At 40.4% G+C, this 22951-nt stretch overlaps 1 protein-coding gene across 2 annotated transcripts in view; it reads left to right on the top strand.

The window, feature by feature from the left end:
• The window catches only part of FAF1 (Fas associated factor 1), a 559668-nt gene extending 540053 nt beyond the window's left edge, over window positions 1-19615 (top strand). For both annotated transcript variants that reach the window (XM_057500197.1, XM_036892803.2), the window contains exon 19: window positions 19363-19615. In XM_057500197.1, coding sequence (XP_057356180.1) covers window positions 19363-19446 — 84 coding nt within the window. In that variant the 3' untranslated portion in view covers window positions 19447-19615. The remainder of the gene's footprint in view (window positions 1-19362) is intronic.
• The last annotated feature ends 3336 nt before the right edge of the window (window positions 19616-22951 follow it).

Here is a 22951-nt window from a genome sequence, read left to right as displayed (position 1 = left end):
AACAGTATCATACTGGTGTCAGTTTCCTGGTCTTGGTATTATACTATAGTTATATAAGATGGTACCATTGGGGGAAGCTGGGTGAAGGGTATAAGGGATTCTACTATTTTGGCAACATCTTGTGAGCTTATCATTTCCTTAAAATAAAAAAGGCTTTTTTTTTTTTTTAAGGGAATGACCATTTACCAAGCAGAAGTATGAACAAAACCATATGAATATGAGCCAGCATGATATGTTTGGGGAATTGCACAGTTTGCTATGATGGAATTGAGGATATGAAGTCACTGAGAGAATTTTTTGAGCTAGGAGATAAAAAAAAAATGCTAGGGAGTTTTCCGTGCATTAATCCAATAAATATTATTTGAGCCCCTGTTATGCAGCAGAGATTGGAGATAATACCACTAGCGAATAGGCTAGACAAAATTCTTGCCCTCACAAAACCAATTCTGGTGAAAATTTGAAATAGTTAAGGTAGGTGTTAACTCTTACATTACATTAAAGATGAAAAATTTAGGCTTAAAGTTGCCAAATGGCTAACACAAATTGATTTAGCTAATAAGTTTCAGAGCAATGGCTCCATCTAGGTCTTTTGGTTCCACATTTGTACTTTTTTCCTGCTGTCTCAAACTTGTTGATTATTTTTATAAGGAATAATTAGACAGAACCTGAGAAAGGAAAACTAGATAGGACTTTGCAGTAGACAATACAGCAGGCTGTGAGAGTCTGAACTAAGATGGCAACAATAGGGGTAAAGAGAAGGCAGCAAAATCAAGAGAAAGGAAGAATCAATGGGATTTGGTGATTTCTACCTATGTCAGGGTGGGGAGGGTAGGAAGAAGGAGTTTTCAAAGGGACTGAGAGGTTCTCACCCTGAATGTCTAGAAAGATGGTAGTTACTGAGTGCAGAAATCAAGGAAGACAGATGACAAGGCAGATTCATTTTGGGACTTGTTGAATCTGAGGTGTCAGAAGAAAGTCTAGACAGTGCTTTCTAACAGAGGATAAAGAGATTTAAACTGTGAGGCTGGCTCAACACCAGAAAATGCCCCTGGAAGTGACTGGAGAAGATTTGAAGATGAGTGATGGAAAGACAGTATAGGGTAGTGGTTAAAAGATTGGGGTGTGAAATCTCAGACTGAATCTCAACTCTGCCATTTCCTAGCTCTTAGATCTTGGGCAAATTGCTTAGCCTCTGTCTTGCTTAGTTTCCTTATCTATAAGATAAGGTGAATGATTAGTACCTACTTCACAGTGCCATTGTAAAAATGAAATGAAATAATACTTAGCACCAGCACATAGTCAATGCTCAGTATATCTAAATTATTACAATGAAGTTGATGACAAGGAAAGGAATGGATCTTGCTAACCCACAAAGGTATTGAGAAAATCAGAACCCATCATTGTGTTTCCCTGACCAGGTCAAAGGAATACACAAGAGTTTTTAAAATATGACTGAGGTGATTACAGCCATTTCATGAAAGCTGAATGGAATTCAAAGCTTTAATAAAATCTGCCTTTGCCCCTTTCTCATTTACAAAGGACTTGGAGTGGTAGGGAGTGATGACAATAAAGCCATTTATTTTTTATGCACAGTCAAGTATATTAGCTCTCTGAAAGGTAGACATCCCCATTTTACAGATGAGGACACAGAAACTTAGCTAAAATTTCTCAAGGTTACACAGTGAATGTTACATAAGTGTTTGATTCCCAAAATCAAGGTCATTTCTCCATACCATGCTGAACATAAAATGGAGCGACTATTACTAATTATGTATAAGTATGTTTATATATTTAAATCTTTACAAAATTATTTACTTTACCCCAGAACTTAATTTTATAAGGTGTTTATAAAGCACTATACCACTCAAAATTGCTGTAACAGAAATCAAATTAAGTTTTGAAAGCTGTACATACAATCCAATCTGACTCCATCTGGCCATAAATAAAAAATCATTAGTTCTGTGTTCAGTATTCCAGGTGCTTCTGCAGACATGCTTTGCTCACTTAAAGTCTGTATAATAACCCCATTGTCAATACAAACAACTGCAAATGTGTATATGCGAAGATTAACCTTTTCTAGACACTCCTTGTAATTTCAAAGCCAATGCCGGGGTTCCAGAGTGCATTAGCACATGCATCAACATGCTAAATCCCTGTGGTCCTCCCTGCAGTGCCAGCTCTGGTCCCAGTCAACTTCACCCAGACCTCACCCTGCTCTTCACCCAGAAGCAGGACCTCCAGGCTTCAGGTTTAATGTCTGTGGCTGAATTCCAGACCTGAAGATTCTTTTGACATTTCCAAATGTATTTCACTTGCCTTCCTCGAGTTGGTTTTATGTAAAAGCCTTGTGTGAACAGGCCTTCTCATGCCTGCATTTTAGACTGTGAGAACTAGAAAACACCCTGATTTTATAGATAAGAAAATGAAGAGGCATAGAAGGAAAGTAACTTGATCAAGGCCTAAGAAAATCAAAAGACGCCAAAAGCAGGAATGGTTGGCCCAAGTTTACATAGTCACAAAATGAAACTAAGATAAATGTTTTTAAAACAAAAAAGGAATTGTACATAGAAGCCATTTGGGATTATGTCTAATTTATCTTAGTGTTCCTAGTACAATGCCTGGCTTATAGTAAACAGTAAACAACTAATACTAGTTTATTGCATATGAAAGTATAAGTCTGTAAAATGGTTATTTAGATTGTAGGAAACAGTTGTACACATTAGAATGAGATAAGAAGGAAAGAGAAATAGAGCTAATTGACACCCTAGGACTAAGTTAGATGTTTGCCTTCCTTGTGCTCCCTTGCTGCCCTTTTCCCTTTACTGTTTTGAATTGCAATTGGCCTATTTCTTGTCTGCATCCTGCCCTAGACTCTACAGGGCAAGGATAGTGCCTTGTTCACTATTGTACCCCAGTGTCTCACAGTTTCTGACATTATAGTAAATACTCAGGAAATGTTTAATAAATAAATGAGAAAAAATAAAACATCCCTACCCATCCATGCATCTACTGTTTTTGCTTTTACATTTTCCATCTTACCAGGCAGAAACTCATGGCATCCTCATGGCTTGAGGACAGGCAAGAGAGGGACCATGCTGTAGTGATGCTCACCCTCCCTTATTGTTGGTTTCCCTCCCTCCCTCTCTCACTCTGTGTGCCCCCTTCATTGTCATGGAAGAGAACTCCAAAACAGCGGGGTGGGACCGGGACAGGGAGGATGGAGTCTCTGGAATTTAAGCTTCAGAAGTCACCTATCTGGTTGAAATTTTCAGGTATTTTTAACAGCCAGTTGCCAGCCTCTTGTTTTGATATTTCCAGCATTCTCTGAGAGGGAAGGGGGTACTAAGCTGGGAGCCAGGCATCATGTAGAGGAATTTTTATTCTTCCAGCCATTTGTTGTGTGATCTCAAGCAAGGTAAGATAGTTTATCTGGGTCTTATTTTCCTCACTGAACTATGAAGAGATTAAAATAAGTGCTTTCTTAATCTTCCAACTCTGATACTATGTGATCTTATGATTATATGACCTGGATAGAGATAATACCTGTCCCTTTGGCAACTCTCTTCTGAAAACTGGACCAGAACTATTGGCTTCCTGGTCCTACTGGCTTTATTTAAGATCATCTTCTTTCACTGCTTTTGTATGAGAATGTCTGTGTCCCAGGCAGTTTATGGGACTTAAGCTTTTATTTACTGTAGCTGAAGGCTCCTATAAGCTGGGCTTTGACAATATTTCACATTTATCCTAAGCCAGAGCTTAGGATCAGGTGGCAGCCAAGTCACTTAAGGTTATTCAAATGCATTGAAAATGTTGCTTAATAATTCAGAACCAGTTTTATCTGTTTAGATTATTAAGATTTTTTAAATCCTTCTAATTAGCAAATTCCAACAGCATTTGAAACAGACAGAAAAATCCATCCTTCTGAAAAGGCAACTGAGGCAAACTTATTATCAGTCCTTATGTCTGTGCAGCAGGACTGATTGATGCAAGGGCCAAAGAGAGTCCAGAGCCAGGGGACCTGCTGGGGTTATCCACTAATAGTATCACTGACAGGCTCTGCCTGCTGTAGGAATGAGACTAGGAGGAAGAGATCTGGGGATACAGCTTCTCTCGGCTCCCTTTCTTTGGATTGGTAGGGGCTTAGTGAAGAATGGGGGCTCCATTCAGTCATTCATTAGGTCAGTCTTTCAGCAAACATATATTAAATACACACTGTTCCCAGCAATACAGTAGGCCTTGGGATAGACAGCCACTGAGACCTCATTATATGCCCTCAGAACTCAACCTAACTGGATAGACAGGCTCATAAACAAACAATTGCAAAATAACCTGAGAGGCACAGCAGACAGGTAACTCAGGGTGAGACTGTTGCTGATCCTTTGAGCTAGGTCCTCCAGAAATGGGTTGCCTTATCTGGTCACAGTACAGGAGTGCTGTTTTAGCAAAGGACTAGGTTGGCATTGCCAGTGTCCACATTTCAGTTAAAGCACTGACCTTGAGTCTCCCAGCAGACCATGGTAGCCACCTCATTCGAAGCAAAGGTGTTAGTGCAGCACACATGGGGCAGTAGAACAAGCTCATGAGGGAAATACCGCAGTGAACATCTGCAGCCCCTGGATTCTAAGCACCCAGTGAATGGGAGAAGATGCTACTTATCATTAACTCTGTTACAAGTAACAGGAGAAAGATTAATTTAGGCTCTGTCACTTAGGCCAGGTTTTGTGGATGAAGTAGCATTTGAGCTGAGCTTTGAAGGATATATAAGTTTTAAACAGGTGGAATTAGGGAAGGACAGTCCAGTAGAGGAAACAACATAAGCAAAGATTCAGGAAAGAAAACCAGACATATTTGGGGAATAGCAAACTGCTCTACTTGGCTGGAGCATAAGGTCTATGAGGAGACAGTATTTAGAGAAAGAATGTTGTGTCCAGGCCACCATCACCACTTCAAAAAGTTTAAGTCTAGGTATCATTTATTTGATAAATTTTTTCAAAAGAAAACAGACTGTTTTGCCACTTAATTCTTAAAATGTTTATTAATAAAGTCTTACCCTGTATTTTTCAGTGTTCCATGATAAACATTCTCTGATTTGATTATTCAACAAGCATTTATTGAAAGCATATAATGCACAAGGTTCTTTGCTGGAAACTGTAAATACAGAAACAGGAAACACATAGATCCTGTCTTCAAATTCCTCAATCTTATCCAGGAGACATTCATGTAAAGTGGAAGACAAGCTGTCTTGATGCCCATTGCAGGCATATAACATGATGCATCAGGTGCAACATGCTTATTTAATAGACAAGGAAGCTCAGAGGAGGAAAAGTGACTTGTCTAAGACCACACAGTCAGAAGCAGTATGCTAGGAGTAGTAGTAAGGTTTGGGGTCTCCCAGAAGGTGCTTGTTCCCTTTTCCTCAAATATGAGCCCTAACCCTCTGTGGACATGAGGATTGAACTGATAGGAAATGAGCATGAGGAAGTCTGGCCAGGTAAATGCTTATCTCCAGGCACCTTCAAGCACTACTTCTTTATCATCTCTCCCAAATACTTGTTTCTCATCAGGGTACTTTTTCCTCAAAGTCAGGAGAGTTAGGGAGTTCTTGTATAAGTTTGGTATTGTACAGGTGCCTGCTGGACAACCTTCAAAGAAAACACCTGCTCTGTTCATGATTCCTGCCTTCCAGTTTCATAAGCTTTTGGGCAGATGAAATGTAATATCAAAATAGCTCAGAGAGAGCCTTGGTAACATTTAAGATATTCACGTGCTGCATCTGGTAACTAGAAAATTTAATGATCTCCTGCTGTTTTAGTAATTGGATAAGTAAATACATCAGAATAAATCACACCGGCAAGTCTTTTGTATGTCGTTAGGGACTCAGCTCTTTTAACTCCTGTTCAAAGCTCTAGCTCTTGAGCGGTATTTGCGTGCAGAGTTAACGCATACACAAGCTCACATGGCCCTTCTTGAGTATTAAAATGCATTCAAAATGCTCACTTTCCCCCTTAGCACTCTGCCTGAAGAGCCCATCGAGAATGCCACTCCAGATCTTTCTGAAGCCAGGGAAAAAAAGTTTTCTTCAGAAGTTCAACCCTAAGACATTTGAGCCCTTCACAGTCTATTTCCAAACCATCGTTCCAGCCACGTGTGCAATGAACCTTGTCAGAAACACCACCCATTTACAGATTGAGGAAATGATGTCAAAGCAAAAGGGGACTATTCTGTTGCAAGTAAGAATCATGTTAGAATTTTAAATAGGAAAGAGACAAGATCAGAGACTTTGTTCAACTCTTTCTCAAGTGACAGTGTGAAGGACAGACCCAGAGAGAAATGGTCTATCAGAGCCTATTAGGTGTTGGGTGATGTTGTCATCTGTTTATAGATGAGAAATATAGGTCTTCTGGGGGTTAAATGACTTGCTCAAGAGCATACATGCAGAACTGGGATTCAAAGCCCACAGTGATTTTTCTTACTTGCCTCCCTAACTAGCACTTAATTCATGCCTAGTAGTGAAACTCTAGAGCAAATAATAATCAGGGTTTCTCAGAAAGTTTTCAAGCTAACAGTTTTAAACTTAACCAGTTAACAGGTTTCTCTCCACAGTGACCAATGCTATAGACCAGGGTTTTATCAGAGGCATCCTAGGAACCTTTTATATAAGACCTGGCTGCCTTCCATGATAGAAGCCTCTAAAAGCCAGGTATGTCACCTAGATTGTTGCTTCCTAGCCATTTCAAATCAATGCACACATTGAAATTGTTTGTGCAACTCATCAGGGTAACCATACTAAGTTGCTCATGGTTAGAGGCAACCCAGCCCTGAGGATTCTGGCTGCCTCGAAGGATGAGGAAGGAGTTCAGCATGTTGGCATACCTATAACTTGCCACATCCCTGAGGCTGATCTGCACTAGGTTCCTCATGCCACACTACAGTCCTCATTCATGAATTTACCCTGTTTACTACGCTTTTAGGAACAGTGAGCTTGCATACCACTCTGTAAAGCAAGATTTCCTTTTATTTACTTAAAATTGTGTCTTCCAGAGCCCAAGAGGGACTAATTTTTGGAACTGGCTTCCCAGGATGAGAAGACATGCCTGTTCCTATTCTGTTTATACTTTTTTATGTTCACTCTGCATACTTGAATCTCCTACTGTTTGTAGACTACAGAGGTTTTCCTCTTCCTGCCCCCACTCCGCCCTCTTTGTAGAAGCCCCTCTATTCCTTTGGGCCTTCCCCACTAACACTATTGTTTAATAGGATAGTGACTAAAGCCACCATTAGGGATATCGGTGAAGGAAAGAGTCACATCTTTTGTTTGTGTTCAGGGTCTTCCTGACAATGTACCAAGTTTGAGGACATTTTGACATAAGTTACACTTTAGAGTTGGTGTCCTCATTAACCCATCTAAAGGCACAGGCTGGGAATGAAAAATCCAGACTGGTCCCAGATCTGCCATGAATGCTGAATAACCTTTCCATTCACCAGGCTTTTCTGCCCCATCTGTTGCAGAGATGGCCTCTAAAGATCTCTCCAGCTCTGACAATCACTAGGTCTGTGATAATTCAGGAGCTAGACAGTGAAATTCATAGTAATATTCTCTGTTATGGGGAGATATGTGCTTCAGTTACGTGAAGGGGACAGTCCTTCCAAACGAGACCTAGAATAAAAAGTCCAGTGTGTGGTTATAATACTAAAATTATTAAGTGTGGTGGTTAAGAACACTTTTGGAGCTAGACCTAGTTTTAAGTCCTTCTGCCACTTCCTGCCTATGCAATCTTAGGCAGATTATATAACCTCACTGAGTTTCTATTCCTTGTTTTTTAAGTGGAGGGAGTAGTACCACCCTCATAAGGTTGTGTAGTGCTCATAAAGCACTTAGAACAGTTAGCACCTTGAAAGCTCCCAATAAATGTTACCTGTTGTTACCATTATTATATTGTAATAAATAACAGGGAATCCTACAAAATACAATTTCTATCCCTTTGTCACCTTAGTCTTCTCCCTTTGTTCCTCTAACTTTTTCATTCTCCCTTCTTCCCACCTAAAAAAAAGTCCAGGAAAGAAAATGTTCTGTAGGCACCGTGTGCCACCCAGCCACAGAAGCCCACCCAGCCTCGTTCTCTAGCACCTCAGTTATTCTGCCATGGTTTCATTAGGAAAAGAGGAGCATCTGTCACTGTTCCCTGGAAACCCTTGTCCCAGTGCCACTTCTTTCCTGTGGTTTAATGAAACACATTGGTCCAGAAACTAAACAAGAAGTTGGGATAGAAATAAGCCGTGGAGTTGTCAGAATGGTTCTTGTGTTAAAAGGGTTTATACCCGGCTTTATTCTCACAGTGGTAGGTCAAGCACTAGAATCATGTCTGCCTCCAGCAGTCTGCAGATCTGTAACTCACCTCCATCTCTGCTTCCACCCAGAGTGCTGGCAGAACTCTTCATATAGTGAGTGACTCAGTCAATAAGAGCTCATTGCCTACAGGTGTGGAAGCATTAGCCTAGCAGTAGGCCAGTTACATCACCAAATGTTTTAGGGTCAGGTGAGGATCCTGGCCATAGGAACTCTGATTTTCCCCACAGAGCCTTTATGTCAGGTTATATCAATTATAATTGTTAAACACTTGCTTAGAGCTATGGAGGTAATTGGGGTTTTAAGTGCCATTAAATAATACCCTTTTCATTTACCTAGTTGAAGACTAATTGAAAGACATAGACCAGTTGAAAGATAGACATAAGGCTCACATGGGATAAAAGTACCACCTTTATTACTGAAAAACTTGATCAGAGATTATAGTTTGGGATCTGTAGCCAAGTGGTGTGCTGATACATTCTTTGCCCCGAAATAGACTTGCCCACCCAATCCTTAGCACAGCTGGACACTGTGGGCCCTTTGTACCTTATAACAGCAGGTTTGGCCCCAGAAAAGGGAAAGAAAGGGGCTAAGCTCAGATTCTTCTCCCACACTCACCAAGCAGATAGGTCTCTTCTCACCTGTGTGAGGGATAGGAGGGCATCCAAGGGTCCCTCCATGTAGAAGCATGACTGCTTACTGAATCTTCACAACTCTGGTTGGCAAAAAATGTCTCAATGTTATAAATAAACAATGAACCAGAAAATTAAGTAGCTTACCCATGGTCATCAGAAAGCTAGGAGTTTATAACAATGGAATCTAGTGTCCCTCGATCATACTTTGACCATTCCAGTCACTGGGAAGCTCACCCTGTACAGGTGACATCTAGTAAGATATAAAGAATATATTGAACCATAGCAGCTTCCATGTGTCAGGCTCAGTGATGGCTATTTTAATCCCTACAACAACCCTTTCACCCAGTGGAGAAGGAAACTGAAGCTCTAAGCATCTTACTAACGTGGCTAAAAGCTGGAATTTGAACCCTAGTGTTCCTATTTCTAAAGCCTACCTGCAGCCCAGTTGACCCCATCAAATCACTAACCCCCACATTTCAAAAAAATGTAACAATTAAAACTTAGAGAAGAAAAGTGACATGTCCAAGTTCATCACTGGAGCCAGTACTGGAACCCATACATTCTGACCCTTTGTATCCTGACATTAGATAATGTACATAGTTGGCAGTACATATACAAAGGAATATAGAGGAAGGAAAGTTTGCTGAGGGCAGAAAGTCGGGGTGGGGTACTTGCAGAATCTATGTGGTTTGTCTTTATCTGATACAGAGGATGACACCTGGTTGTCTTTCACATGGGTGGGAGGAAGGAGAAGGAGGAAGGGGTATGGATGAGATTCTAGTGTTTGCTCTCTATGAGGTACAAAAGGCTTGTAAATTTTCTGCCAGTGCAGCAAAGGGTTGCTCCTGGGAGTCAAACTGTGCCAGGCTCCCTCTGCTCACAGTGCTACTACACACAGTCCAGAAAGTGGCTGTTGTTGTTGGTTGCCAGAAGGATCCACCATATGTTAGGAAAATTTAAGAACAAAGCTTTCTCCTTGTGGGGAAAATGGAAATTCCTATGGCCAGGATCCTCACCTGACCCTAAACTACCTGATGATGTACTTGGCCTACTGCTAGGCTAATGCTTCCACACCTGTAGGCAATGAGCTCTTATTGACTGAGTCACTATGTAAAAGAGCTCTGCCCAGTGCTCTGGGTGGAGGCAGAGATGGAGGTGGAGTAGGGACCTGCAGACTATTGGATGCAGATGTGATTCTAGTGCTCGACCTACCACCATGAGAATAAAGCCAGGTATAAACTCCTTTACCTCAAAAATGAGCCTTGTCATTTCTCAACGAATCTATAGTGAACTTGCCTGGGGATGGAACCCTCAGACAAGACACTCCCCTTAAAGATTCTGGAACTTTCTGAAATGCAAATTTTATTCTAAAATCAAGAATACATTCTGAGGAACTGTTAGTGGTTTATTCCTTCCCAATTCCACACACTTAACCTGAAGGCTGTAACTCATGGAAAGAGAATCTTATTGGGACATCTGTGAGAGGTAGAGGAGTTACAGTGGAAATTATGAGGAAAGAAGTCAGAAGTCTTGGGTTCTGGTTCTGCCTCTACCACTTATGTTTTGTGATCATACACAAACCCAAACTCTGGGTCTCATTTCCTAAGTGTAGTGGGGCTGACTCCCAAGCATGATTTTGAAGTACTACTGTAGAGCATTTCCCCCGTAAGATGTTAAAATACATTGGGAACCTTAAAAAATCCAACCTAGTACATTTTTTAAAAGACTATTCTTTTAGAACCATTTTCAGTTCACAGCAGAATTGAGCAGAAACTACAGAGTGTACTCATATACCCCTGCACCCACACATGCATAGACTCCCCTGTTATCAACATCCTGACCAGTTACAGCTGAAGAACCTACACTGACACATCATTGTCACTCACAGCATATAGTTTACATTAGGGTTCACTCTTGGTGGTGTACATTCTATGCGTTTAGACAGATGTGTAATGACGTAAATCCATCATTATAGTATCATATAGAGTATTTTTAATGCTTTAAAAATCCTCAATGTTCTGCTTTTTCATCCCTTCCCTCACCCAACCCCTGGCAACTAGTGATCTTTTTACCATCTCTATAGTTTTGCCTTTTCCAGAATGTCATATAATTAGACTCATAAAACCTTTTCAAATTGGCTTATTTCATTTTCCATTTAAGATTCCTCCACATCTTTTCATGGCTTGATAGCTCATTTCTTTTTAGTGTTGAGTAACATTCCATTGTCTGGATATACCACAATTTATGAGTGGTATATATAACCAAAGAACATCTTGGTTGCTTCCAATTTTGGCAATTATAAATAAAGGTGCTTAAACATCTGAATGCAGATTTTGTTGCAGATGTAAGTTTTCAGCTCCTAGGGTAAATACCAAGAAGTGTGGTTACTGGATTATAGAGTAAGAATATGGTTAATTTTGTAAGAAACCACCAAACTGTCTTCCATAGTGGCTATACCATTTTGCATTCCTACCAGCAATGTATGAGAGTTCCTGTTGCTCCACATCCTGGTCAGTATTTGGTGTGATCCATGTTCTAAATTTGGGCCATTCTAATAGGTGTGTAGTGGTATCTCATTGTTTTAATTTGCATCTCCCTGATGATATGATTTGGAATATCTTTTTGTATGTTTATTTGCCATCATAAATCTTTTTTGATGAGTGTCTTTAAGTCTTTGCCCATTTTTTAATTGGGTTGTTCATTTTCTTGTTGAATTTTAAAAATTCTTTGTATATTTTGGATCATAGCTCTTTATCACATGTGTCTTTTGCAAATATTTCCCTTCCCCCAGTCTGTGGCTTCTCTTATTCTCTTGACAGTGCATTTCACAGAAGTTTTTAGTTTTAATGAAGTCCAGCATATCAGTTACTTCTTTCATGGATTGTGCCTTTAATGTTGTATCTAAAAATTCATCACTATTCCCAAGGTCATCTAGGTTTTCTCCTATATTATTTTCTAGGAGTTTTGTAGTTGTATGTATTACATTTAAGTGTATGATTCATTTTTTTTTATAATTTTGGTGAAGGATATAAGAAGGTCTTTGTCTAGATTCAGTTTTTTACATGTTGCCATTTGGTAGTCCCAGCACCATTTGTTGAACCCACCATTTTTTTCCTAACTGAAAACATTACATACAGACTTCCCTTCGTTTGATTTCAAAATAAAAGCATTACCTCAGCAAAATCAACTAAGGAAAGAAGGACTGGTAATAATACCTGCCCTATATGATTATAATGAGTTACTGTTTGTGTAAATATTTTAGAAACTATAAAGTATTATAAATATATTGTTGCTATACTTATATTTAGTATTACTCAGCTCCTACACTCAAGTAGCTCCTAGTCTAGTGTAGTATTATATTTACGTTCAGGTTTTTTTTTTTTAAGTGAGAAGCAGAATGGTGCAATTAGAAAAAGCCCCAAAACCAGAACTAAGGCCCAGATAAAGTATCTACCCTTTATCAACCATGTGATCTGGGCCAAATCACTTGACTTTCTGAGCCTCAATTTGCCCACCTGTGAAATTGAAAGGGTTGGACAATTTGTCATTTTAAAAGTTTTCCCACCCGAATATTCTGGGACTAAGTATGGCAAGGATGAGATTCTGTCACATGGATTCAGATTTTTCTCAGCAGCAATGTCATACTCTTTTAGAAAAGGAACCAAGGCCCAGGAAGTTAATGTAAATAAGACGTATATGAAAGTTAAAACTGATAAGAAAATTGATCTACAAAAGAATAGCTCTATTTGACAGAGAACATGTCCCATTTTTGCTAACATACAAGTTTCACAAAGCCAACTTGCGAAAGTACTAATTTAATAAGAAGATGTATCCATTCAGGTTTCCTAAATGTAAGGAATTAAATGTCAAGATGGTTGACTTCCCTTTTCTAACATAAAAAAAAAGTCAGGCCATACCTCTTATCTGAGAAAGCCCTCCTCTCCCGCAGATTCCCAAAGGGTGGGTTTCTCTGTTGATTTAGAGAGTCAATAATTCAGTAAAGTCCCAAGTAAATGGCAGAACACAAGCTCAGATTGGGTTTTTGTATTCGTATTTTATAAACATTTCAGGATTTTTTTCCTGACCCTTGACCTTCTGCCATTCCTAAAGTGAAGATCTTATATACTGGAAGTTTGGTTACAACCTCAGGGTCATCTCATCCAGCTTCTTTCTCTGTGTGGATCCTACTCTTAGCAACACCTCTGGAAGAATAGCCTCCTAGTTCAACACATGGATTCAAAAGCTAGATTCCAGAGCATGCTTCACAATCTGGCTCTGCCCTTAACACTTCTGAGACCTTAGGCAAGTTACTTAATCTGCTCATGATCAGTTTCCTCATCTGTAAAATGACATAATGATTATACCTGCCTCAGAAGGTTAGTATAAAAATTAAATTATTTCATAAATATAAAGTGCTTGGAATATGTCTGGTATGAAGTAAATACTCAATAAATATTAGCCATTATTATTATCTCCATCATCTTCTCCAAATAAGACCCTATTTAAATGCTTCTAGCAACAACAGAGAGTGCACTCGCCTCTCCCATCCTTACTCCTCCATTTCCCCAAGGCAGCTTGTGAACATGTTGTTCAGCAGCTATCTGGTTATCATGCACTTTGGAGTCAGGCACACTTGGGTTTGAAACCTTATTCTATCTGCAGCTTTGGGCAGGATAACTCATGGTGTCTTCAGCTATAAAATGGCAGTAATAATGCCTACTTCACTTAGCTCTTTAATAAGTTAGGACACTGTATGGTTTAGTTTCAGCCACATGGTGGGCACATAATAATGATAGTTGCTGTTACGATGATGATTATGAAGATCAAGAAGAAAATAAAGAACAGGAGGAGGAAGAAAAGTAAAAGAAGCAGTAGTAACCACACTGGTAACTGCCACTCTTTTGAAAAGTTCTTTCTAACCAGCTAAGTTCTGTGCAATTTTACCTCACCAGTCCCAGCTCTACCCACTGAACCTGCATAGTGGGTAAAATGCATCTGCTCTGCCTACTTGTCAGCCCTTTGGATTTTCAAAGAGGGCTGACATAGCCCCTCCATTCCCCTACCCCAGCACCACTGCCATATCTCACTGTTCTCTCTCCAGGGAGATGGCTCCCATTCTTCAGCTGTTCCTCAGAGTACATGTTTTTAGGCTCTTTCTTACCAGAAGGTCCTTCCTGGCATGCTCCATGTCCTTCTTGAATGGGGTTTGCAGCACTGCAGAATGGTTTCACAGTATGGCCACTATGATGTGGGGAGAAACATGGTGTCCTACATCCCCCTAAGTCCCCTGTGGTCTCTGACCACACCAGGCAAATGAGAATGGAAACAAAGGTTGTCCTTGTTCATTTTTCCTTTCTGAAATTACTTTCAGAGAAAAAAATTGCTTGTGATCTGGGGTGCCATAGGGAGAAGCCCCAACACAGCCCTGTTTGCTGTGAAGCTGTTCCATTGGTGGCACAGCCACACTGAAGCTATAAGAGGGGGGGTCTTCAGATATTGAGGTATTACTCTCTCAGGGAAAGGAGAGCACTTTTGTTGAACATGAGGGTAGAAACAAGAAAGGCAGCCTGATGCTGACCTGGGTGCCAGGAGGCTTTGGGGAAAGAGTTCTGGCTTTGAAGTTAGACGTACCAGGGCCCCGACCCAAGGCAACATTCCAGCCAATAATGGCTTACACTTAACTGGCTTGGGCATTGCACAGAGGCTTCACCAACATTCCATTTAACCATCACAACAATCTATAAAGGAGAAACTGATTATTCCCATCTTAGAGGTGGGAAAACTGAGGTTCTTTGGTTATATAACTTCTTCAAGGTCATATGGGTAGTGACAGAACTAAGATTTGAATCTAAGTTTGCTTCACTGTTCTTAACCATTATGCTATATATACAGACCCTTAATAATCATGTGGCCTTTAAAAAGTGGCAACCACTTTGAGCCTCAATTTTGTCATCTCCACCCTTGCATGATTGTTAAAAAAATTAAGTGACATAACATAATTCAAGTTTATGGCAAGCAGTAGGTATTCAAGAAACTTGTTTCCTCCTTCACAAGTCCCAGCTCTCCCACTTAAAAATTACAGAGAAGGAAACACATCCCATGCTCATGAACAGGAAGAATTAATATTGTCAAAATGGCCATCCTGCCTAAAGCAATCTACAGATTCAATCCAATCCCTATCAAAATACCAACAGCATTCTTCAACGAATTAGAGCAAATAGTTCTAAAATTCATATGGAACCACAAAAGACCACGAATAGCCAAAGCAATCCTGAGAAGGAAGAATAAAGTGGGGGGATTACACTCCCCGGCTTCAAGCTCTACTGCAAAGCCACAGTAATCAACACAATTTGGTACTGGCACAAGAACAGACCCATAGATCAATGGAACAGAATAGAGAGCCCAGATATAAACCCAAGCATATATGGTCAATTAATATACGACAAAGGAGGCATGGATATACAATGGGGAAATGACAGCCTCTTCAACAGCTGGTATTGGCAAAACTGGACAGCTACATGCAAGAGAATGAAACTGGATTATTGTCTAATCCCATACACAAAAGTAAACTCAAAATGGATCAAAGACCTGAATGTAAGTCATGAAACCATTAACCTCTTAGAAGAAAACATAGGCAAAAATCTCTTGAATATAAACATGAGCAACTTTTTTCTGATTGCGTCTGCTTGGGCAAGAGAAACAAAATAAAAAATGAACAAATGGGACTACGTCATGCTAAAAAGCTTCTGTACAGCAAAGGATGGATACCATCAGCAAAACAAAAATGCACCCTACAGTATGGGTGAATATATTTGTAAATGACATATCCAACAAGGGGTTAACATCTAGAATATATAAAGAACTCACATGACTCAACACCCAAAAAGCAAATAACCCTATTAAAAAATGGGCAGAGTATATGAACAGACACTTCTCCAAAGAAGAAATTCAGATGGCGAACAGGCACATGAAAAGATGCTCCACATCACTAATTATCAGGGAAATGCAAATTAAAACCACAATGAAATATCACCTCACACCAGTTAGTATGGACCATCTAAAAGACAGACAACAACAAATGTTGGCTGTAAGACCAGAGGTACCAGAGGAAGGGATGGGTCTCACTGGAGGAACCCGACTCGAGCCAAGTAAGGAAGAGAATGGCGAATGTCATTCAAATGATTCAACAGAAGGTCTCTAGCCACAAGTCCCGCCTAGAACACGTTGCAGTACTCTCCCCAGCAACCCAGCATGACCAATGATCGGTGATTATGACACCCACACCAGCCAATTAGTTCTGTTCATAATACCCTCAGGCCTCTCCCAGCTCCCTTGATAAGCCTGTCACCCCTCCTGCTGGGCACAACTTCTCTGGCAGGTGGATACGCAGATGGGTGAACTTTGCCCGGGATTGCGCTAATAAATTTTTTTTTGGCTCCTTTGTTGCCACTTGCCTGGTCTGGTTTCATTTACCTTACACTGGCAAGAATGTGGAGAAAGGGGAACCCTCCTATACTGCTGGTGGGAATGTAAACCAGTTCAACCATTGTGGAAAGCAGTATGGAGATTCCTTAAAAAACTCAAAATAGAAATACTGTTTGACCCAGGAATTCCACTTCTAGGAATTTACCCTAAGAATGCAGCAGCCCAGTTTGAAAAAGACAGATGCACCCCTATGTTTATTGCAGCACTATTTACAATAGCCAAGAAATGGAAGCAACCTAAGTGTCCATCAGTAGATGAATGGATAAACAAGATGTATATATTCACAATGGAATATTATTCATCCTACCATTTGCAACAACATGCATGGAGCTAGAGAGTATTATGCTCAGTGAAATAAGCCAGGGGAAGAAAGACAATTACCAAATGATTTCACTCATCTGTACAGCATAAGAACAAAGCAAAAACTGAAGGAACAAAACAGCAGCAGACTCACAGAACCCAAGAATGGACCAACAGTAGCCAAAGGGAAAGGGACTGGGGATGATGGGTGGGAAGGGAGGGATAAGGGGAATAAGGGGCATTACAATTAGCACACATAATGTTGGGGCGGGGGGCAGTATAGCACAGAGAAGACAAGCAGTGACTCTATAGCATCTTACTATGCTGATGGACAGTGTAATAGGGTGTGTGGTGGGGACTTGATAATGGGGGAAATCTAGTAACCACAGTGTTACTCATTTGATTGTATATTAATGATACAAAAAAAATTTACATGGAAAATTACAAACTTTTCTTGACAGTTTCCTCATGTGTTTTCTTGTGTTTTCTCAATATAAGTTGGTCACAGGATGGTAGTACAGCATGGAGAATATAATCACTGATTTTGTGACATCTTTCTATGTTGATAGTAACCTCACTAGAGGGGGTGAGGATTTAATAATATGGATAACTGCTGAACCACTGTGTTGTACATTTGAAACCTGCATAAGATTGTATAGCAACTATCAATTAAAAAACCACTGGTGTTTCCTGAACTTCTAACCTTGCATATTGACAACTCAGGCCAGATGCCACTTGGGCCCAGGCTCCAATCTCCCAGCCTGTTTTACTTTGTAGCATATCTTTGGGCTGGTATGCACAACTCTGGCACTATATTATGATTATGGTTTCTTCCAGCAAATATCATATTTACAAACCACAAATAACAAAGTAGAAGATTCGGGGAGAGCTCTGGCATGTTAATTAAGAACAATAGCAGAAGCAGCTGGGCAGAAAATACCAATGAGTCAGAAGCAGAGGCAGCATAGCTCTGTTTGTTGACAAAAGCCAGCACAGTATTGTACGTTAATTGGGGAAGTGGGTAAACATTTGCCAGCAGCTTGCCCCCCAGTGCATTGAAAGACAGACAATAGGCTGGCCCTCCCCACTGCTTTGCCTGCCCATCTGCCCAGAGCCCAAGAGATACCAGCAGAGCAGCTTTTCTCTGGGTTCCTCATAAGCAGAGAGGATTCTGGAGGCGAATGTGTCTCCTTAATGACCCCCCTGGGCATACCAGCTTTCCATCTGGATACAGTCAAGATAGTGTTCCTCTCCAGCTCACCAGCCTGCCTGTGACACTCAAACCCCCAGGGCCCTCCCTCCCCTTTGCAGAGGAGAAGACAGTGGAACCCATCTTATAAGGTGTGGCTTGAGTTGAGCAGAGAACAGGATTGCCTGCCTCAGGTGCTATAATCTCTGCCCACAGGCCTTGAGTTCCTTTATCTAACCAAGCAGACTATGCGGCCCCCTGTCATGTACACTGAGAGCAGCCCATTTATCTATGTGTCTGTCCATCCTTAAATTGTACATCTTGTACAATTACTCATATATACAACAGCTATGATTGAATAACTGCTCTGTGCCAGACACTGTGCTAACTATATTTTTTCCTCATTTAATCCTCACATCAGTTCTACAAGGTTGATACTAACTCCAGAGCCACAAAGCTAATAGGCAGCACAGCTCAGCTGTGGTTTAAACCAGAATCTTTTTGGTTCCAAAGCCTACCGTCCTTCTCACTAAACCAGTATTTCTCAACTTTTTAAAATTCATGTTTCCTTTTGATAAACAGGAAAATGTTGGGGTTTTTTTCCTCCCAGATAAACAAATTCTCCACATCCCTTCCCTGCCCGTGGTCTAGGAGGTCATAAACCTAACTTAGGATCCCCGTATGATGAACATATCCCAACTGAGCCAAGATTCTGTCTAGCTTTACTCTCTACAGTTTATATTAAAAAATAATTTTTTATTTCTAAAATATAAAGTCATATTATGCCATTGACTCATTTTTTCAATCTAAATGTCCCCTGCTACCACCACCACCAAGATTGTGTTGTGCCTCCCCAGGGAGCCCCTTCTCAGCTGAGGATGCTCATCTTTGGGCATGATGGAGTACATCCTACAGTTTACTAGTGAGAGCTTTAGCAGGAAGATCAGCCCAAAAGCTTAGCTTTTTTCCTACCAAGCAGAAAAGGACTCCTTACTGTCAAGAGTTAACAAAGCAGACGTCCCCAAGAATACCAGTCAGATGTTTAACCAGCGCCCTTTCCTAAAGGCTTCCTGTTCTGTTGGCCTAACTGAGCTATGCAGGAGGCACACAACCTCCACTGGCCCAGGAAGAGTTCAAGTCCCTGAATCTATGCCCTGCAGGCAAATGCTAGTTCTTCAACTGAACTATGAAACTTGACCTCTCTGAGCCCTGGTTTCCTGGATTATAAAATGGGAATAAGAACACCTACATCACAGGGTTATTTAGAGGATCCAATAAGGTAAGAGAGGTGAAATGCTCATGCCAGTGCATAGTAGGCTCACAATCAATGTGCATGGATAGGATCTGAATGCCAGGGAGAAAATGCTTGTCCCAGTGTTTTGAATATATGTTTTCTTTCTTCTCAGGTAACCCAGCTGGACCCAAATAAATCATTATTGGAGGTAAAGTTGTTCCCTCAAGAAACCCTGTTCCTTGAAGCAAAAGAGTAAACAGCCCAGCAGTGGAACTAGCCATTCCTTGACAAGCCAGAGGCCTGCATCAAGAGAAGGGCTTCTCGCCATCCCACCTACACGCTCGTCTCACTCAATTCAGTGTCACTTCTGCCTCTTGCAAGATTGCTGGAAAAAAAAAATAATAAACATAACTACTTAAAATTTCCCATGCACGAGTATTATGTTCCCAATCCCTACTCTAGAGAATTACAACTCTACCACCCTCCTGTACCTCCTTCACCTTGCCCCTGTTCAATGACTGATGCACTGTTCAAGTGTGAGTGATCATGAAGTAGAGTCTTTACCTCTCCAGTGCCATCTTCTCCCACAGTGTCTAGAACAGTTCTGTTGGCCCTAGGAGGTCACGATGCTGTGTACTGATATATCTCATTGAGCCAGGGCTCATACACCTCTGCCTTTTTATTTTCATGACTGGATTTCTACTTTGTCACCAAATTTTAGGAGGCAACAGGAAAAAGTCAAATGGGACGACTGGCATGGAGATTAAACATAGGAAAAAAGCCTATCATTTGTGCTGGTCCTGTCTGACTCCTTCACTAAGATGTAAGGCTGTTTTGAGGACTGCATTTGACATACATGCAAGAGGCTTATTCGCTGCTGCAGCCTTGGGTCTGCACATTCCATCTAGGAGGTATTTGCTGCTCCATTGCAGCATGGAAAGCTGTTGAAGCTCATGATGTGAATGTTTTTTTGTTGTTGTTATAATTAATCTACAATTACATGAAGAACATTATGTTTACTAGGCCCCCCCTTCACCAAGTCCCCCCCACAAACCCCACTACAGTCACTGTCCATCAGCATAGTAAGATGTTGTAGAATCATTACTTGTCTTCTTTGTGTGGTACAGCCCTCCCCATGCCTCCCCCACATTATACATGCTACTCATAATGCCCCCTTTCTTTTCCCTGCCCTTATCCCTACCTTCCCACCCATCCTCCCCAGTCCCTTTCCCTTTGGTAACACTTAGTCCATTCTTGGGTTCTGTGATTCTGCTGCTGTTTTGTTCCTTCAGTTTTTCTTTGTTCTTATACTCCACATATGAGTGAAATCATTTGGTACTTGTCTTTCTCTGCCTGGCTTATTTCTCTGAGCATAATACCCTCTAGGTCCATCCATGTTGTTGCAAATGGTAGGATTTGTTTTCTTCTTATGGCAGAATAATATTCCATTGTGTATATGTACCACATTTTGTTTCTCCATTCATCTACGGATGGACATTTAGGTTGCTTCCATTTCTTGGCTATTGTAAATAGTGCTGCGATAAACATAGGGGTGCATATGTCTTTTTGAAACTGGGCTGCTGCATTCTTAGGGTAAATTCCTAGAAGTGGAATTCCTGGGTCAAACAGTATTTCTATTTTGAGCTTTTTGAGGAACCTCCATACTGCTTTCCAGATGGTTGAACTAATATACATCCCCACCAGCAGTGTAGGAGGGTTCCCCTTACTCCACAACCTTGCCAACATTTCTTGTTGTTTGTCTTTTGGATGGTGGCGATCTTTACTGGTGTGAGGTGATATCTCATTGTGGTTTTAATTTGCATTTCTCTGATGACTAGCGATGTGGAGTATCTTTTCATGTGTTTGTTGGCCATCTGAATTTCTTCTTTGGAGCTCCTCTCCCCATTTTTTAATTGGATTATTTGCTTTTTGTTTGTTGAGGTGCATGAGCTCTTTATATATTTTGAATGTCAACCCTTTATCGGATCTGTCATTTATGAATATATTCTCCCATACTGTAGGGTACCTTTTTGTTCTATTGATGGTGTCCTTTCTGTACAGAGCTTTTCAGCTTGATATAGTCCCACTTATTCATTTTTGCTTTTGTTTCCCTTGCCTGGGGAGATATGTTCATGAAGAAGTTGCTCATGTTTATGGCCAAGAGATTTTTGCCTGTTTTTTTCTAAGGTTTGATGGTTTCATGACGTACATTCAGGTCTTTGATCCATTTCAAATTTACTTTTCTGTATGGGGTTAGACAGTGATCCAGTTTCATTCTCTTACATATAGCTGTCCAGTTTTACCAGCACCATCTGTTCAAGAGACTGTCATTTCCCCATTGTACATCCATGGCTCCTTTATCGTATATTAATTGACCATATATGTTTGGGTTAATGTCTGGAGTCTCTATTATGTTTCACTGGTCTATGGCTCTGTTCTTTTGCCAGTATCAAATTGTGTTGATTACTGTGGCTTTGTAGTAGAGCTTAAAGTTGGGGGGTGAGATCCCCCCCACTTTATTCTTCCTTCTCAGGATTGCTTTGGCTTTTCAGGGTCTTGGTGTTTCCATATGAATTTTTGAACTATTTGTTCCAGGTCCTTGAAGAATGCTGTTGGTAATTTGATAGGGATTGCATCAAATCTGTATATTCCTTTGGGCAGGATGGCCATTTTGACGATATTAATTCTTCCTAGCCAAGAGCATGGGATGAGTTTCCATTTGTTAGTGTCCTCTTTAATTTCTCTTAAGAGTGCTTATAGTTTTTAGGGTATAGGTCTTTCACTTCCTTAGTTAGGTTTATTCCTAGGTATTTTATTCTTTTTGATGCAACTGTGAATGGAATTGTTTTCCTGATTTCTCTTTCTATTAGTTCATTGTTAGTGTATAGGAAAGCCACAGATTTCTGTGTGTTAATTTTGTATCCTGCAACTTTGCTGTATTCCAATATCAGTTCTAGTAGTTTTGGAGTGGAGTTTTTAGGGTTTTTTATGTACACTATCATGCCATCTGCCAATAGTGACAGTTTAACTTCTTGTTTACCAATCTGGATTCCTTGTATTTCTTTGTTTTGTCTAATTGCTGTGGCTAGGACCTCCAGTACTATGTTAAATAACAGTGGGGAGAGTGGGCATCCCTGTCTAGTTCCCAATCTCAGAGGAAAAGCTTTCAGCTTCTCTCTGTTCAGTATGATGTTAGCTGTGGGTTTATCATATATGGCCTTTATTATGTTGAGGTACTTGCTCTCTATAACCATTTTGTTGAGAGTTTTTATCATGAAAGAATGTTGAATTTTGTCGAATGCTTTTTCAGCATCTATGGAGATGATCATGTGCTTTTTGTCCTCCTTTTTATTTATGTGGTGGATGATGTTGATAGATTTTCAAATGTTGTACCATCCTTGCATCCCTGGGATGAATCCCACTTGGTCATGGTGTATGGTCCTTTTGATATATTTTTGAATTTGGTTTGCTAACATTTTGTTGAGTATTTTTGCATCTATGTTCATCAGGGATATTGGTCTGTAATTTTCTTTTTTGGTGGGGTCTTTGCCTAGTTTTGGTATTAGGGTGATGTTGGCCCCATAGAATGAGTTTGGGAGTATTCCCTCCTCATCTATTTTTTGGAAAACTTTAAGGGGAATGGGTATTATATCTTCTCTGTATGTCTGATAAAATTCTGAGGTAAATCCATCTTGCCCGGCGGTTTTGTTCTTGGGTAGTTTTTTGATTACTGATTCGATTTCTTTGCTGGTAATTGGTTT

The sequence above is a fragment of the Manis pentadactyla genome, chromosome 4, assembly GCF_030020395.1.
Source record: "Manis pentadactyla isolate mManPen7 chromosome 4, mManPen7.hap1, whole genome shotgun sequence".
Classification (NCBI taxonomy): Eukaryota; Metazoa; Chordata; class Mammalia; order Pholidota; family Manidae; genus Manis; species Manis pentadactyla.
This window is presented reverse-complemented; position numbering and strand designations above follow the sequence as displayed.